Raw genomic sequence first — 20,086 nt, 5'->3', positions numbered from 1 at the left:
ATGCATTTTTAGTAAATTAATTTCAAACTGAAAAAAACCAATGTTTAAATTATGACCTGTAAAATGAAAGCGACTCTTTTGGGGACATTTTGGCGACAAAGCTCCAAAGCCAAAGCTTATGCAGTCCAGACATAGAAATATACATCAGAAAATTCACATGCCTAGTAAAGCGGAAATTAAACAAGAATAAACAGGTAGTTGGAGCATTTTGTATGACCAGTTTTATGAAGCGTGTACATTAGGGATTTCATATCAGCTCAGATGGCCTAGTGCGGAGGTATACGTGTGTGGAGACGCATCGTGCCAATAAAACTGGAAAAAACTAACGGACATCGCTTAAATGAGCCACCAGTGCATCCATCGTTGGTGCTATCTGGAAAAATAATGGAAACCAAGCCGTATAAGCATAAACAAAACGGGAGGCTTAGCGTCCAGATAGCACAGCGGCCATTTTTAATAGACGGCGTCGCGAAAAAAAACCGGCCCGCGGCCAATAATGGTGATTTATATCGGACAGAAGCGGTGGGATGTAGATGACTAATGCCCTCTCGCTGCGAGAGGGGGTGATACTTTATTATATTTTTACGGGAAATTTGAATAATACGAATGAACGTAATTGGATGTCGTATTTGCGCACCAAGGAATTTATTGCCAAAATTCAACCGCTTTGTTTGAAAGTATTTATTAAATCCTGTAGGGCAAACCCCCACGATATCTGAACAATCGTCCCCAAACTAACAGTCGGCAACGGCCACTGTGTCGGCTGTTGGCGCTCGGGAGCCGACCATCTAAATATCTGAGTGTTGCCTATCTCCTAACCGAAAATTCCCCTAACCCTAACCTCAATGGCATTCGAATCTCCGAAATAGAAAATCAATGTGATTCGGACTGACTCGGCCAGCTCGCTCCTCAGGCGAAAGGGTGAAGCAACCCGCTCGCCACCCTGTCCCCCCGCAGCCTCATTTGAATTTCTAATTAGCAAACCTCCATGCAATTATTGGATTAATGTAAATTACGGCGACGCGTTGTGCTCCGACGGAGGGCCGAAGGGGGACGGGCAGGGGGATAATTAAAATCCGTTGATTAATATGTAAATTTAATAAGATTACAGTTCCAGGAACGAAGCCCAGACAGAGAGAGGGTTTTTGCGACGATTGCGCGAAATTACTACTAGATTGTATTGGCTCTATTTCAAATAACGACATTTGCATTCAGCAACATGAAAGTCCACCAAATGTGGACGATCCCCGGAGCTCTTTAAATGCTGATAAACATTTCACTTCAGCAATCATCGCGTAATTCTTCCAGGGCTTTAACTCGGAGATTCTCTATGCAACCGACCACAACAGAACAGCTGATTGATTTAATAGTATATCGGGTGTCCGTTTTTGGAGCTCAACCATGGGGATGGGGATAAATTGGGGCAAAGTTGCGCAATTTAGAGTTTACCAAAATTATTTTTCAAAATTTCAAAAATTTCTGCTACTTTCGCGTAGTACGAGCCAAATAGAATTTCAGTTTTTTCCGGATACCTCAAAAGTAGCAGACATTTTTTTAAATTTTCAGAGCATTTTGTCACTTTAAATTAAAAAATTATAAATGGTAAATTTCTTCAAAACTCATAGAGATATTTTATCGAACAAAAGCTCGAATATTGAGCTTAGATCGAGCATTGCAGGTTTCTGAACTTGAATCTCAAATTCAAAATCTACTTCCGAAGCGCTAGAAAAATGAAAATATGGATAATGTGTTAAGGCTGAATGCAGTTTCCTTTTGACTCGTAACAGAATAATATCCATTGAAAAAACACTCCTAACAACCTCAGTTATAGTTTCAGCCTGGTTTATTCGTCATAAGTGTTTTATGACTATTTCTTACTTCTTAAACTTAGCAAAGTTTTAGAAAGGAAAAAAGTTAAGTGTTCCAAACTCAATATCCTTTTTGCGATAGAAAACAAAAATGTTAAATATCCTACATTTTGTGCTGAGTGAATTTCAGATTCGATCGGATTATTTTCAGATGCCAGCTTCTCGGTCGGAAATGTGTTTGAAATTTTGTCGAATACGAAAAATTCAAAGAATCATAGTTAAGAACGAAAAAACAACTAGAAGAACTTTGCAAAGTCTGAAGTTTTTGGGCCTGATCTCATTAATCTCAGAATTGAGCAAGCAGAAATGGAAACCGAGGAACTCCATACAACTCAATGCTTCCGAGCATGAGCTCAGTTTCTTGAATTATTACGATACGAACGATTATTTACGTTAAGGAAACCAACACAATTCAGAATAATATCAATTCAAAAAACGCTTTTAAGTTAAAATTAACTTTTAAGTCGCCCATTTACTAGAAAATGGGGCAAATTTAAAAAAAATCACGTGAATGAAACGAAGTGCATATAACTGAAAGATGCTAAAAATCTTAGGTGAAAAATGCATTTAATTTTTTTTAAATCGAAACTGAATATGTACAAAAAATTAATGAGATCCTTTATTTAGAAACACAATCCCCACTTATCACACAATTGTGGATCTCTGCACAATATCTATCACTTAGCTTTCACTTAAACCGTGCACTGTAACACGATGCAATAAAAGAAAAATAATTAAAAATCGATTTCCGCCAACATCGTTTGATATAAGCATACCATTTCTAGCTGAGCTAGTAAAATATTAATCGAGTTGATTACAATTCTGGTTGCAAAATTATGAAGAAGATAATTATGGGAAAAAAGTTACAGACGATTATTAGCTAAATGCTTTGAACGATCGATAATGGTGACAGTTATTAAGAATGTATGCTTCTCAGTAAAGTCTCCTTAAGAGCCATGGCTTGTGTTTGATGACTCAGTTATCAGAAAAAGCAGGAACATAATTTTAAATTTTTGTTCATGGCGCTGGAGGAAATCACGGCAATTTGAAACTGGAAAGATTGACACAATGAAGTGTTTTATTCGGAACTTGAACACGCTGTGGTGTTGAACACAGAATGTTCTCTCTTCATTGTTTAAATAGTTGGCCGTACATGCACTTGCCATCGCAGAGTGAAGAGTTCCTTAATTGAAAGTAGAGCTTTGGTATTGCATTTCTATAAGAAAAACATCTGAGCTCACGTTACTCAAAATGCTCCATTAGTTTGTTCCTATTTAGGTTTATTTCATTAGACTCTTCTTATTCTACATTTGCCATAAAAAACTTAGTTCCAATTATTAATTTTACTGTTTTGTAACGCAATCGTCAGTTATCGTTCTGTAATTTATATTATAGAACTTTAAAAGATGTTAATTTTTTTGTTAATTATCAACACAAATTGCTTTTGAACTGTTATTTTGTTGTTATATTAGGAATCCATAAAAAATGCTGAAGAAGCAACACTGTTAAGGCAACCAAACGTCGTAAAAAAGCAAATACTAAGCACTAAGATGAATTTCATCGTCCATTGGTCACATAAACACAATTTATTTTCAAATTCTGAAAATTTAGAGAATTTTAGTGTGAGCTAAGACGGCTAGCAAGTGTTGAGGGCGATTCATCTACATAAGGACAGATCAACTCAAATTTGACATTAATTTTTAATGAAAAACTGCCTGCGATTGCTCTATTAAAAAATTATAAAGAACACGTCAGGCATTCTAATGCGACACTTAATTATTTAAAAAAAACGGTTACGTTCTTCGAATGGCAGGCATTATTAATGTCGGTATTTAGACGTTGAAATGCGCTTCTTTATATCGTTGCTGGTTCGTGAAAATTGATAACTTGGTTCAGCTGGAACTGTATCGGTTGTTTCCCGCGCTGAGGGCACAATTTTTAAAAGCCCGCTGTATTTTAATTTTCGATTTTTCGCTTTATTGGATATTTCGGGTTTAGCTACTAGTTTCAGGGGAAGTGCCAAAACCGCTAAAAAAGCAACTCGTTAAACATTAACAAAATTACCCTCAATAACAGAACGCGGACACCATGGGGGCCAAACAATATAATTTACGGGCGCGGGGCGGCGAGACGGGGCATCGGGACGCGCAAAAAAAGCTATAAATGTATTTCATAATTAGTTAATTATGCAGTATTTGGCCATTAGTGATTGTGATTGCCATTGGCCGAACCGTTGCCAACCGAAAAAATGAATTTTATTAAAAATCAATACATGGGTACATTCGCGTGTGTTTTTAAATTACTGATTGAAGCTGAGGCAGAGGCGTGCGTGCCAATCGCTTGACAGAAAAAAACCTTTATGCGATAAGCAATGAAGTATTTTGCAAAACCCCAATGGTGCACAACATTGCAATTTATCCCGTCAAATTTATACATTTGTGGAGTGTCTTACATGGCTCCACCAGCAATTTCAAGCAGAAAGTCTATTTCCGTTCGCGAAACGGCGGCCTGATTGAGAAGCAGCGAGCTAAATTAAAAATTAGTTGATTTTCACAGTTCAGAAAAAATCTTGGGAAATAAAAAAATTGCGATTTTTGCGGAAATGTTCACAATTTTTTTGAAAAGTCCTTGCAGGTTCCCTTTAGGCTCACTACCCACACACTGTGCAAGTGCAATAAAGGGATGTTCTTGGTCAATCTGGGTTAACCCGCCCTTAAGCGGCGCTACTGAAATGTCCGGTCCACTATAAACGAAAAAAAGCCATGCGCGAAAAAGAGAAGCTGATGCCGCGGACTAATCACAAAGAAAATAAAAAATACGCGGCGGCCGATAACCCCCCCATCATCCCCCTTAGAGGGGGTGGTCGGCCCCTTTGTTCTCCTAACTGATTTTCGAACATATACACACACACGGTAGCGAACTCGGCGGCCGAACAAAAGCTAAAAACCAATAGTCCTTCATTTTCATTTATTTCGCGAACGATTCGAAAGAAGTTTTGTTTTGTATTGAGGCAAAACGAGGGCGAAAATGGGGTAATTTATACCCCGCTGATTAGGTTTTTTCATATAATGTTGTTGCAGGTTCGGAAGCATTTCGCTTGGTTGGATATCCATGTTTGGAGGGTTTGGTCCTGGTTATTAAAGCACCTTAGCTGGGCGAATGATGGATGAAAACATTTAAACAGTAATGCGTTGAATGAATGTTGAATTTCAGTGGGTAAAAGGTACAAGAGAATGAACAGCGGAACAAATGGAGACGTTCATGCAAAAAGTATGAGGAAACTTTAAGAAGCGAATGGAATAGTTAGTCAAATAGGCGAACAAAACAACAAACAAATGAAGGGTGGGACATGAAAAAAGATGGACGATCTGAGCAAGAAGCAGGAAACAATTAAGGCTACAAGATACATTACAGGATGATCCCAAATTGAATTTATTCCTATGGGGATATGTACGGTCTACAGAAAAAAATATGACACAGGTTGCAGCTAAGAGCTGAAATATTGAAAAGATAATTATTTTGTGTCTGACTCCTTTGCTCTAATCAGCCCACGCTTCAAAATTGGATTCAAAAAGCCATGATCTAAATACTTGCACACTCTCAAGGCAAAATTTTAATCAGAACAGTGCACGCTTTATCATAATATTGCTTAATTTCACCGCATAACCTCACTTCACAACATCAGTTTTCATTGTTTGTTCTCATGTTTGGATTCTAATATCGCAGCTTGATGTTAGATAAAAGTTTTACGGCCACAAAAGATGATAGAACGATGGAGCAGTAATTTTTCGGTTTCAGAAACCTGATCTAAACATCTCAAAAGGAACAAAACTTTCCGCTCTGAATATGGAAATTCCAGCTGTTTAACGAAATATGTTGGAAACACCGAAATTTACCTCAATCAAGGAAAGCCAAAAAATGTATCTCTTAACAAATTTAGGGACAAATCCATTACGGCACAAACCCCATAATAAGCAAAAAGAGTTCTAATGCGATTAATAAGAGAAACCTCATATTCATATTTGTGAGCTCACAAGCTAAACTACTAAGAAAAGCAGATAATTACTCTAAGTCTTCTCGGCAACATAACTTCGATGAAATACATGGTCGCATTGAAGGGCAAAGTCTTCATAATTATGTTTGCCACTGTGCACAGTGGCACGGAAATAACATGCAGGGCAAGAAACAAGACAAATTAAGGCCCCGAGCGATATACTTAGTTTAGTTGTGTAATAGAAAATCGATTTGGAAATCGGACAGAAGAGGGGACGACCAGCCGCCAACTGAGCAAATTACTAGAGGGAAGCAATCATTATTATAATTACTGGATTAATGGGAAAAAGTGTGGTTCTGGCAACGACTGGGCGATTTGAGGGAGACCCAAAATCGAAATCGAGTTGTTAATTGAAAAACCCACTAAGCTTTATGCCCTTCATATCCACATACCTTAGAACAGTTGCATTTGTAATCAATGAAAAAGTACAAAAATAATTAAATCAAGAGACTAAATGAAAATATACAATTACAAATAAATTATCATTCTATAAGCTAAAATGTTTATTCGCATCTGACAACGGAATTATGCTAACTGTGCGGGTTCAGAAGAAATGCAAGTCATACACCAAAGGATTATGCACAACCGGACCAAACTAGAACAATGACTATTCTCCCGAGTTAAATAACAAAATCTGATACGTGCTCAAAGCAAACGGCGTTCGATTTCTCCCCCTCTAGTCTCCACAGGCCCCCCTAACACCTCATCAGTCAGAGTCATTACGAACACAGATAATTAATTACATTTACTCTCCCACCTTCGTAGAATTGCATAACATTAATTTCCCCCGTTCGTCCCTTTCTCGCCGCTTAAACCCCTTTTTGGGTCTTTTGGTTTTACATCAATGTTGCCACGTCAGCGATCGAGGCTAAAACAGCACGTTATTAAAAATATACCAGCCAGATGTAAAGCAGCATTTACTCCACGGACTAGTGCAAGGTTGGAAAACCGAGTGGCGGCCAATCAGGCCAAAAACGTGCAACCGAAAACAGTCGGCTGGAGGAAAAAAATAAATTTGGCAACACACTTTCGAACGGGTTACAATCAGCATTTCTCATTATGCGAAGCAGGGAGTCGCGGAGAATAAAGAGACGAATAAATTATAATTCGTAATTGCCTCAGCAGCGGCCGGAAGGGCTTCGAGGGCTGGATAGGTTCCGATGAGAGGGTTTGTGACATAGGGACAAATTCATTGTGAAAACACGGCATTTGCCTTTACCCAAAACAAACTTTCACCAGCTGAAATCAAGCCAAATTGATAATTTGAATCAATTGAATATGAAAACATTTAAAACAATTCATTTGACTTCAACTATGCAAACCGCAAATATTTTTTATTTGGGAGCGAGTCAATGACAATCTGAGGATGAACAAGAAATTCCTGCATGCGATGAAAATTACACAACATAAACGCTGTAACAAAATTATTTGAGGCAATTCATAATTTGTCAGTGTATGATGGTCATTTTATTATATTGCACTTTTGGCGTTCTTATTCTCAATTAAATGGCTTCTTTTTGTTTAAATACCGGAGAATGGGACATTTAAGGACAGTATGTAGATATGGGGGTTTAAAAATGTGCCTTACAAAAATATACAGGGTAGATCAATAAAAAATTTATATTGTATATTTTTCAGCGCTCAAGTGCAATAATTGCGCTCTTAATTTTTTCAAACAGGAAAGGGGGTTTGTGATGTACATTTTAAGTGACATGTTGTCGGTTCCATTAAGTTTATTTTTTCAATTTCTTCCATATATTGGTGAAGAAAAAAGGACTTTTCCGTACGAAATATCCAAATAATTTCTCTTACGTCTTCTGAGAGTCTCACTTACGTGTTATCCCGAAAAATCCTCTCTTGAAATCAGAGATTTCCAGCTTTTGATATTTTTCGTCATTTCCACCGTATAGATTAGATCCATCTAAGGATATTAACAAGGAACAATACAAAAATTATTGACTTTTTTAACGTAAATTTTTCAATAATTTCCAATAAGCTTAGAGAATAATTCATAATACGTGTGTAAAAAATTCGTAACTTTTCCTATGTACTGAACTGATTAACGTGAGCAACGTTGGCTAATAAGGTAAGCGCCAAAAACGGAATTTTTAATTTTTAGAACAATAATGTCCCACTTGTTATGTAAAAGCATGTCTGTATGCATCCTTCTACTAATTACCAAAAAAACATCAGAGTAGGTAATAATATTGATAGAAAACTAATCTACAACAGAGTTGTTATTACGTGTGAAACAGTAAATCATGCAAAAATCAAAGCAAAAACATTGAGTAAATTGCTGAAACTTTCCTTCAAAAAATCCTCAAAAATGGGCAAATAAACACAGATATTTTACAGAAAAATTGCTAACTTACTAAATACAATTTCCTACTGGAAGGGATTGGCAGTGACGGCTTGGAAAAAGGTTTAATGGGGAAAAATGGCGTATTTCGATTATTAGACCAGCTATACATATTTTTGAAACAGTCCTCGAAAATATAACATGTGAAATAAATGTAAACATGTTTAATATTATGAAGCTTGCTCATATTTTGTTCGTTTCTAGAAAATTGAATTGAACAAAATAATATCAGGAAAACAAAATATATATTTATCAAAATATGAAATAATGTTACTCAAATGATTAGTATCAGATTGTTAGGATTTTAATTAGCGTAATGCCTGGCAATCAAGCTTAATTTGTTAAAGTATTACAACGTTTATAAAGTGTATAAAAAGTCATATAAAATAATTGGGACTGATGCTTGATGAGATCGATATATCGAACACAGGGTCCGATTATATAAAATACATTAAAATTACGACAGATTTTTTTATCAGAGCCTCGCAATTGCAATTTTCCACAATTCATGTTTTTTCTCAGAGAAAACGTTTTATTTTGGAACCATAATCATTTAAATTGTGACACTAAAACAGTTTCACTAATCAATTGGGAAAATCCCACTTTTTTTCCACAATTTTTTTGAGTTGTCCAGGTTTGATCAGCACAAACTTTGTTTTTACCTTTGTTTACTTTTGTTTTTTAAATTGATTATGTCTCAGAATAATCGTTCGATTAATAAATATTACGTCTTTGAAAGGTTTTCATTAAACGCAAGAAAATGTTAAATTGTGATCAAATGCATATGCATGCAAACCTTAGTCGTAGATGTCTGGCCTTTGCAAAAAATCACCAATTTCTTCAGTCAAATTGTGAGAAAATCTAAGAGTTTGTTCCTAATTGAAAAATTATTATGAGGGTTTTTTACGTGCCAATTTCACATGGTTGGCGCTTCGGAATAGATGCGACCACTAAAAATGAAAAACTCTCGCAATTTTAAATGTTTTACAAATTGAGCGTCTTTTATTTGCAGAAAAGTCTGTCTTTTAATGGAGACGAAGAACTTTAGAAGCTGTTTCTTCGGGTGAAGGAATGATGGGGTCAAATTTTGCATATAATTTATTGCCTTCACTCAAAAGCATAAACTTGAAAAACCGATCACAGACAAAAAATCGAGTCGCCAATTGAAAAAATGCGAGAACGAATCAGCCACGGAAAACCAGTTACGATTAAAAAAACTCAAGAAACGCTGAGTACATAAATTTATTCTGATGTGAATGGAAGCCTTAATAAAAATGTTTTGTTCTGTTTTCCAATTCTGATTGAAAGATCCTTGTACAAATCCTGATAATGATTGAAAGATAATTCCAAATTAAAATAGAAGGATTTCAGCACTTTCACACACACGTCTGTAAAAACCTAGCAAAGACCCGTTAAGATATGGACACAGATTTCCACTTATTCGAGTAAAACAACAATAATTAAATTGGCAGGCATTGAAGTTCGGCGTTCTAAATCATTTTCAATTAATAAGATAAAATGTTGAGAAGGTTTTCACGGTTGGAAGCATCGACATAAGAAAGCCCCAGAGACGTTGGTCAAAGCATTCGCCCGCAGTGCCGTACTTACAACCTACAAGACTACCGGATTTATAATTGAAACGGATCAGTCCGGAGTTCGGGAGTTGCCGCCCGTCCGCCGCCCGGAGTCTGACCGGCGGTCTCGGCTCAACTTTAATTAGTTTGTGATGCAAAGGGTCAGCTCTCTACCTGAACTAAGTAAACTGCGAGTTATGAACAGTTAGTTGAGCAGCATGGATTGTAAGTTTGTAATTTCGACCCGTATTATTAGACCGGGTTTATCTCGGATCTTAGAAGAAATTAACCTGCGGATAAACGAGTCTTCGTCTGGACTACGTGCTGCAAATGGTTCTCAATGCCGACGGCTTAGAAATGAGTAATACGAATTTGTTGTTTTACGCAACGGATTATTGCTTGATGGTATGGAAATTAGCTAACATTTCCAACAGTTTTTATTGAAAAAATCCAAAGTGAGCTGTGCAATGTAGTGCTACTAAAGGTACATTAGTGTCCAAAAGCTCTAAGTGAAACTGAAGTTAAAATCGCCTGCGGGCAAAGCAGACAGAAATAAAACTATAGCAAGAATAATATTATTCAAAAATCCAAACAACTTAAATCAAACAATGTAAAGTATCGCTTACAGTTGAACTCAATAGCATACAAACATTAACAATAACCATGTACTGTTGATTACCCCCTTACATCTAAACGTACATTTAATTATGAAAAACCCACTGCTGCACAGATGTTTTCAAAAAGTCATTAGCGACCGACATATTCTGCAATTTACTTTATGTACTCGGTATTAATACCACGAAAAAAATAGTTCTGTATGCACGCTTGTATGTTTATTATCGCCATATTTTTTAATCTGTTTTTAATACGTTATAGATGGGAGTTAATGTGCTTTTCTTCGTACAATGGATTCAGGTGAACGATGTTATTCATTGGCCAGCTTTCCACAATGTTAAACATAGCAACAGCATTTTCCCTCAAGGTCGAAATTACTTTCTCAATCTACTAAATAACCCTTCTTTAGGGAGGCTGCTCGATAATAATTAAAAGAGGGCCTCCATCACGATATAAATCGAATTATAGAAACGCAATTACGCAGCCAGTGGCTGACGAGCTCATTGGTGTCCCGTAGCGTCATGTGGGGGCGAGACGTTCTTCATCAATTAACATAATTACATTTAACCAATATTAAATGGAATTCTATTAAAGCGATAACTATGCCTATCATTTTATGGATATAAGCATAGAGAATTATCAGAAGCAAATTAGAAAGGACATCCACAAATACAACAAATCCAAAAGACAGGAAACAGCCACAAACAAAAGTAAAATTACTGAGATGTTAAGAGGCCCTTAGCTCCATTTTAACTACCTGTCTACTAATAAGCGTAAAACCATTAAAAAAAGAAAGAACTAGTGAGCTGCAAGTTCCTTCACACTTTTATTTTGGTAGCAAATTACTTTCTAAACCAGCGTTTCTTAAACTGTGTTCCGTAATCAATCAAACGTGGAATCCACGAAAATTATGTTGTTTCATAACATTAGTTCTTCAATAACAGGTTTTTTTGAGCTAAAAGACGAAGTACGCACATTTTTTTAGGACACAATTTAGAAAAACCAAACGGAGTTCTTACTGTACACATTTTCGGCAAACAAATCTAAATGTCAAGAACAAGTTTAGCGCTGAATTATTATTTAATATGAACCACACGAGCGCTCCTTCTTACACCCGCGCAACACTCCGGTTCCCTTTTAGTTTTTTTGAAAATGTATTCCAGCTCCAACGCGTTATTGAGTAGTAGACTAGTATCGGTTGTTCACGATCCGGCGAGTTCAATATTAAAACAGTAATATTATTAACACCTAAACCAGCACCTGGTTTTTCGAAAATCATTTAGCAGCTTTTTGCATGGAAAAGAAATTGAGCATCATTTCCGATTTAACATTTTGTGATATTTAATAATGTAATCACATAAGCCGGCAGAACCAGCAAACTAAAATCTCAGAAATAGGCAGGAAAAAAATTTCATTCACAAAACCGTGTGGAAAGCAACGGAAATCGATGACATCAATAATATGTGATCATCATAATATATGCCTTTACTCATGACAAATTATGCACAATAAACAAAGCGGAAAATACAAATAAAACTTGAACAATTTGTAGAAATACTTAATGAAGTCAAAGTCGTTATTAATGGCGAAAATTTATTGTTTTATGCGGTGCATGGGTGGAGTTTATGGCATGTAATTACTTTTTTATTGTTTCTTTTTCTAAAGGTTAAGACGTATGAGTTTGTATGTTACCATTTGTCTTGGCTAGGTAATGATTTAAAAATAGATATTTTATTTAAACGTAATTATTTCGCGATTAACGACAAGAACTTTGCGTGTTAAATCCGCTGTTTGATGGTATGACTTACATGAAAAGTACTTGATATCGTTACTTTTTCTCTTAATGCTTTTATTGTAGATCAGAAATAAAACTTTTCAACTTTTAAGCCTTCACTGCAGTGCATTTAATTCTTGTAAACATTGAAATAACAGAACGCTTAAAGTCGGTAAATCTCCCATTTTGTGATATTTTTAGCGAAATTGGAAAAATCAAACATTTAGTAATTGCTGAAAACAATGGCATAAACTAAGACTTGTCTATTCGATCCCATTCTAATTAAAACATATATGATGTACTGCAGTAATCAGTTGTTTACGCATTGTAATGAACGCAATTGAACGTGATGAAGAACCCGAATTAAAAATGGCAGATAAAAATATAATCATCGCAATGGATTTTTTCCAGCTACCAAAAAGTGGGAGGGCCATAGTTCACATCGTCCTCCAAAGCAATAACAATAAAATGTATAAAAATGCAGGATTTTTTACTGGCTGCGCCAGCTCTATTGATCCGATCGGAATTAAAATGCATCAGCTGCATAAAAAAGCACATTTAAAGAGATAATTAAAACATGTAGCGTTTTTTAGCAAATATAATCAGCTTTTTAATGAAATACATTCTGTCCCCAGATAGGAGAGGCAACAGACAAGGATAGAAGAATATATAGGTACTGATCAGAATTTAGGTCACAAATACCTTATGAACAAAGACGAAGTTTTGCGAAAATGTTTCAAGCTTCCAATGAACAAGGTTAAGAGACTCGAATATCTGGGGATAAACTGGGGATAGAGTGAGAGTGTAGACAAGCGACTAAATCAGGTCAATCATGATCTTCAAGAAACATAATACAGTAAAATATCCGTGTATATGAGCTGTTAGAATTTCGGTACCAGTACTTATGCTATCGAATATGAGGAAAAAACACCAAAACAAATCGCACAGTTTGGAGTGCCCACACAAGCGCCAGAAGAGCCCAAAAAAGGAACAAAAAATACCAAACTTGATTGATAAATTCGTTTCGTACCTAAACAGTGAAATGCCGTAAGAAATTCTGGAGTCGCTTATTTACCTCTCCCAGAACATTTCAGGTTTCGCCTGTTTCTCTTAAGAAAATTATTATTTTTTTTACATTATTATGAACTTTCTAGCCTAGTCGCTCTTTTTATTATATACCTAAGTATAAGATATGTTTCTTTATATGTAATCAATTTTGGCAACATTTGTTTTACCTTTAATAAATAAGAATTTTCCAGCATAAAACTTGTGTTGCTTGATTAAATCTCTGTCCATTCACCATTAACTCTGCATCATTTGCATTTCCAATGAAATAATTCCAAACTCTCAGAGTTTCGTGCGTGTACCCTGTACACGAAAAGGGCCAAAATGAAAAATGCACCTAAAGCGAGACAGACAATGTGAAAAATACAATGGAATTAATTTTGTGCAATTTAGATTAACTTCGTTTGCGAATAGTTCGTATGCACAGGCAAATAATAAAAATGAAACTACGGAACGATCAGACTTTTTGAAAATATTCGATTACTTTGGCTCGTTTGATGATATCCTCTACCCACCTACCAGGGCGTTAATAGAAAGTGCATAAATAATAAGGCCCAACGCTTATTGAAATTAATCCCTTAATTGTGGCAGAAAAGTTTTGTTCATTTTCCCAATGCCAAATCCCAACCGAGTTGGAAAAAATCTAGCAAAAGTACCGATTTAAAGGCTGCTCATGTACAATAAACGACGACGAATTAAAACTCGGAAAGTCGTGCAAACAGAACGATGAAATTTGAACCCCTTCGCATCGGCTGAATGAACTCGAACTCACCCTTTCTATAAAATTAATCTTTAAATCTGCATAGTTATTAATAATAATAGAGCATGAATCACCGCATGTGCTGAGCCGGTGGATAATGGGGAAGAAGCAGAAACAAAACGTTTAGGGTGAGAGACCAACTTGTATTAAGTCCCAATGGGGATCAAATGAGTGACACTCGTATTAACTGGATTGTATAGTTCTTTTCGCTAATATTATTCGATAAGTCTTGGCTTTAGTCGTTTAAAATCCAAACAAAGGACCGAATACGAAACAATTTACTAAACAATTATCCCCAAGTCCCACATAATTGTTATATCTTTATGTCGACCCACACGAAACTCCGAAACTGGACATCAAAGTGGTCTTACAGCCCCCAAGGGCCGGGAAAGGGGGGCCAAGGAGGCCGTTGGGCGGATAAAACGACCATCCCCAGGGCTTCTTCAATTCGCAGTTGCCAACTTATCTCTAGAAAACACTGGTTACTTTACAGGGTTGCAATTTGAAAGCCGAGACTAAGCGAACCATGCACACAATAAAGCTCAACGGCTTTGTACGCAAGATCTAAACTAATTTTACAGCAAAAAAATATATATGCAGGCAAAATGATAAATGGTGTGCTTGCGAGTTGAAACGTTAGGCCAACAATCAATTAATGGCGAAGAAAGAAAAAGAGAACGAGTCGTTCAAGAGCGGAAATAGCGAAAAACAAGAACTAATGCACGAAACACTTGCAAAGGCGAAGCGAACTTGTGAGACGCTTAAGACTCTAAAGTATGTAATTGAATTTAGATAAAGTGCGATAAGCAATGTTCAAAAAGTTCATATGGTTGTCACTTTTCTCGGTTTCAAAAGGTATGTTCAAACATCCTTAAACCCAACGAGTCTCAGGGTGTTGAAGATTCAACCAATTTTTGTTTCATGTTTTAGCATCTACATTTTTGCATCATTAAACGTGCGTTATTAGCAACTAGTCATGCTTACCCGATGTAAAAATGTCTGGTTTTTCGTCTTTTTTTTTTCAGATCCAATTCGGAAGCAAAATGTGCGTCAATTCAATTTCACTCAGAGACTTTGGAATTAACAGATAAAATTCCAGGGAAGGAAACAAAAACTTTTAAAAACTTCAGCATCTTGCTACACAGGAATATGGGAAAAACCTAGACGCTTTTGCTTATTGATTGAAGCTACATTAGCTACATCAGAAAAACCAATTCCGCTTTAGAATTTGTTTGATGTTGTTAAAAAAATGTTTTAGTTTCTTTTCTTTCTGTGTGTTTTTATACTTATTACAATTAGGCACGAGTTGCACTAAACGATTCGCAAAACTTGTATTTGGAATACTAAGCTAGACTGAAAATAAACGCTTGAGAAAAAATAAGAGCAGCAATGATGTTTTATGTGGAAGCTGAGCTAGATTTTTAGAGGTTTCACCGGTTATATTATATTATTTCCAGTAAGAACTCCTCCAGTACAATTGATGGAGAAAGACGCAATTTTGGACGACATCCAAATTGCAAAGCTTAAAACTCTTCCAGTTAATTTGTCTGGCGAATTATTGAGACATTTATCGCTAGGCGCAGTCACATTAAAGTCAAAGAAATAAAAATTTGAATAAAAGTGGCAACAATAATTTAACAAAAATCGGAAAACTAGCTAAATTAATGAAATGAACAACCGTTGTCATAAAATTTCGCAATGAAAGCCTAGTAAAAGTAAAAAAAAGCATGGAAAATAACAATAAGCGGGGTGTTTGAAGTGCATATTCCGACTACTCGTCAATTAGAAAATATGCTACTCAATAAACCTCGATAGGTTAGGGCTATTACATTAACGATAATTGTCCAAGAATGTCGTACAAACAAACTTAACCTATATCAAGATTCTAGACGATAATTAAAACGAAACGTATACTATAATTTAAATGTATAAAATGTCTCATGTAGATTACAGAGAAAAATGCTGTGGCAATGTATGTAATTAATATCAAATTAAACACGTTCTCAGATTGGAAATAGTTGAGCTGCAATGTAACGATTTCAGTTGCATGAAATTTTAATTCATTAATATTCCATTACCGACATTATGAGGTTTTAGAGAGGATTTGTATCGAAAATTGTGCATTTCTGTGTTTCGCCGCCTGCCTTGAAGTGTTGCCTTGATTAAAGAAATTACTGGATTGGCGCAAATGTTTTGAAAAAATCCATCGATTTGCTTGCGTGCAGAAAAAGTTAAAAACTACAAATTGCCGTTAACGAGCTGCGATAATTTAGCACCTCTCTAATCGGATATACCCTACTTGCGCCAATTCTTTGCCTTTCTACAGCGCATTAACTCTAAGGTAAATTATCTCATACGTTAATTAAATAATTAAAATCTAATAGTAATTATATGACCAAATCAGATTTCTAATTTCATCATAGCTTACATTAGGCTCGGCGAATGCATTAATAATTATTATTGTCAGTCGTGCTTTTATTGTTAAATAAATAAGCGAACTAAGGCTGACTAATGTGCTATTTGTTTGATACAAATTTAAAGATCGGAGATTTTAATTGGAGAAAATTGAACTGGCTAAATGATGATCAGTATCTGACGACTGATAGAAATATAAATTTAACGTGTTTTTCTTATCGCCATTAGCGTTTGATTGGCATGTTTCGATATTACGCCAAGCAACAAGATAAAGCTATAAATTAATAAATTGAATTGAAATTGTTGATCTGCTGCACAAAACGTTGGTAGATTCATCGTTGCGGCAAACTGATGAATTAAAATTCATATTATCAAACCATAAAACCACAACACACGAGCCATAAACTTTTACAATTAATATTTATTTACCCATCAACATATTTCTGCAAATAATAAAAACGCCAGTTTGCGCATTAGCACACAGAAGGTATATAAAATAACTTATAGCCGGATCGCATGTTCTCAACCTACTTATTAAGCCCAGATAAGAACTGGAGATTTTAAAGTTCTACCATTCCTTTGTAAGTTTTCTTTTGATGTTTGATGCGATATCGCAGACATTAACAATAATTTGCCCTTTAATTATGCTCTGGATCAGAATGTTTAGATACTTAGTTGATTTTTCAAACAAGGAATTAACGATTCAGGTGTTGATTCGTTTATTTTAACGATGCCTAAAATAAATACAGTATTGCAGATGTAACTGTATGTAATAAGTAATTTCCTGATGAAAGTTAAACTAAATGTAGTGAAATACATAGTTCCTTGTCTTGAGTGTTTACTTCCGGATCATTATCGAAAAAGTGTTAATTAATTAATATAAACAGTACGCAAGGATAACTTTTTTCAACAATCTGAAAGCATACAATGCTGTATACCTACTTTGTACAGTTGAGGATTGTTGAATGAATTTCAACATTTTTGTCACAACATTTTGGTTGTGAAAAAGACATTTTTTTAAATACTGGAAACATACACATTTCAGGTTTAAACCGTCAATAATATTTGTTTGGCATCATTTTGTTTAAAATAGTCAAATACACGCATCTGACATATATTCTACCAAGTTTTCCATGAAGCACGTCTGAAAATCGGAGCCCTAAACATCTAAAAAATACCTAGAAGTTTTAAACAAATTGGAAAGAAGACAACATTAATGGCAGTGAAAGCAAGTGAAAAAATATATTTAAAATCTAAATTTCTCCGAAAAATATCTCACTAATGCACTTTAAATTACTTGAGAAGAAGTTATTTCGTTTGGCAGGGAAATGCAGTAAATAATTTAAAAAATCGAATTTAATACTACGCGATGAGTAGTATTTTTTTAAATAAATTTTCTACCGAGTTCATTTTGCAGTAATCATAAATGTATACAATATAACAATACATGTATATTGTAATTTCGTTTCGCTTTTGCGTCCCAATAGGAAAATAAAGTTGAAAGTAACAGGTGTAGGACACTGATAAAAACGTCACTATTCAATTATTTGCCGACGTTTCGACATTTATTGGGGGTCTTCTTCAAGGCTCAAATCATGCGTGAACGTTATGTCTAAATAACACTGTCGAATTTACAGGACTAACACTGAATGTTAGGTCTATCTGGTCTCGATCACATAATCACTCTCAATTGATTTCGGCCATGTTTTCTCCTTCAAGCAGTTAAGGTTTTATTTATCTCATGGATTAAACGTGTAATTAAATATTAATAAATCTCGAAAATTCTGCAGAAAATACCTGGTAGTAACTAGGTAGGCGCACGGGATCAACATCACATTTAGGAGCATCAATTTTTTGAGATTTATCTAATTCAAAATAGAAAAACCGATGTTTGGAACCATTTTCAAACCCCATTACTCGACATAACACAGAAATGCCTTCTTCGATAGCTTGAATATGTTTTTGTTCAAAAATTACTGCTAAACTTACCTCATCTTTTATTGATAAATTGGTGGGTACCGAAGGGGTGTGCATTGGCATAGGGGGGGCCCCAGAGGGACCCAACATTTCACCGCTGTCTTCCTCCACGCTGCCTTCGGCCATGTCAGCCTCGCATCCTGATTCGTCTGAAACAAAAATACGATTTTTTGCAACTTCCATTTGACGAAAACCTACGCAATTGTAATTGAGGCTAGCTTTAAGTCTGGTGCCCGTCTAGCCTATTACGATTATCTGCACCGATTGCCAACTGCTGAAATTATCCTGCTAGGTGGTGGTCTGCAATCATTCAACGGCGAATTGAATAAAACCGGTCATTTCGTGGTAGTTTTTCCATGCAATTAACCCGCTCCTAGTTGATGTCTAATTTTTTCCATCCCTCTTTCCACTAAGATTCGCTAATTGGACCTGACTGGAGAAAGCTAGGCCAAGTTCAAGGACGCAATTTCCACCGCAATTTTTTGCATCGTCTTATCTTTTGTGCGTCTCGTCGCGACTTTGGGAATGGTTTTCGTGCCATCACAATTACTACTCCACATTAGAGCCATTCTTAAATCGCGGCCGTTCAACCAACGCCCAAAATTCTAATTAATATGCACACAATCACACTGAAGCCAATTCATTTAAAATTAGAACAAAGTCGTTCTCCCTCGCTTTTTTATGATTAAATTACCCTTGAAAAGAGTCGTGCGTCCCGCCTAAAGAATCAAAATTGTGCGTGATCGAAACAAAGGCACAGGCCCAGAAAAAAACGGTTTTGAATGAAGAGAGGCAGAACTCTCCAGGCAGGGGTCGACTTCAGTGTGAAGTGCGATGATTATGTTCATTAAAGTCAGCTGGTTTTGTTTTTTGGCGAGGGGCTTTTCAATCGCACATGCTGGGGGTTGGGAAAATGTGCAGTAAAATTAGATGATGCCATCGAATTAATTTCCACTTATTTTCTTAATTAGAAGCACAAACCAATTATTATTTGCTAATTTTACTGGAAATCAACAGCAAGTTTCAAACCGAGTGCCTAGTGATCGTATTGCAACTGGCTGATTTGAGCCAAGTAATTAATTAACTTAAGAATATTTCTTCAGGGCAACTCACTCTGGTTACCAAACTGCAATCTGCTGTACTTTCGTGTACTTATTTTAGAATTGAAATGGCAATGCTTGTCACCATATCTAATTGCAAATATATGAGTCTTTTGAAGCCAGAAGAGGCAGGGAGCGAAAATAGTTCAGAATATCCAAGAAAACCTTGTCATTAAGACCAGAAATATTTGGAAATAATTACCGACATTTCTTACTACAGACTCAAACATGTTATAAATCAATCTCGCAATCAATCCACTGAACTTAAACAACATACTAGTAACATTTTTATTTTTCACCGAAAATTTCAAAAAAATAAAAGTTATCTCAAAAGTTTTTAATCCATATAATTTTCAATGAAATGAAACGAGGAATGTAAGTATTAATTAAAAAACCCGTTTGTAGCTTCAAATACAAAATAACCGACATTTTTGGCCTGTTTTAAGCGGTTTTCGATCGCTTTCATTTTTTAACCGGCGATATTTTTCTTACTACAAACTCAAACGCGCTATAAAAATATGGAAA

The 20,086-nt window shown here is 35.7% G+C and overlaps 2 protein-coding genes across 4 annotated transcripts in view; both read right to left on the bottom strand.

The window, feature by feature from the left end:
* Positions 1-20,086, bottom strand: part of LOC109539735 (cystinosin homolog) — an 84,514-nt gene that overhangs the window by 41,302 nt on the left and 23,126 nt on the right. The window lies entirely within an intron of this gene.
* The window catches only part of LOC109539734 (POU domain, class 6, transcription factor 1), a 68,890-nt gene that overhangs the window by 33,163 nt on the left and 15,641 nt on the right, over positions 1-20,086 (bottom strand). For all 3 annotated transcript variants that reach the window (XM_048668092.1, XM_048668093.1, XM_048668091.1), the window contains exon 2: positions 18,474-18,610. In XM_048668092.1, coding sequence (XP_048524049.1) covers positions 18,474-18,587 — 114 coding nt within the window. In that variant the 5' untranslated portion in view covers positions 18,588-18,610. The remainder of the gene's footprint in view (positions 1-18,473; positions 18,611-20,086) is intronic.

The sequence above is a fragment of the Dendroctonus ponderosae genome, unplaced genomic scaffold (assembly GCF_020466585.1).
Source record: "Dendroctonus ponderosae isolate FM_Combo_2020 unplaced genomic scaffold, Dpon_F_20191213v2 Dpon_F_20191213_7, whole genome shotgun sequence".
NCBI lineage: Eukaryota > Metazoa > Arthropoda > Insecta > Coleoptera > Curculionidae > Dendroctonus > Dendroctonus ponderosae.
The sequence above is the reverse complement of the archived record's forward strand: the minus strand, read 5'-3'. Positions and strand labels throughout refer to the sequence as shown.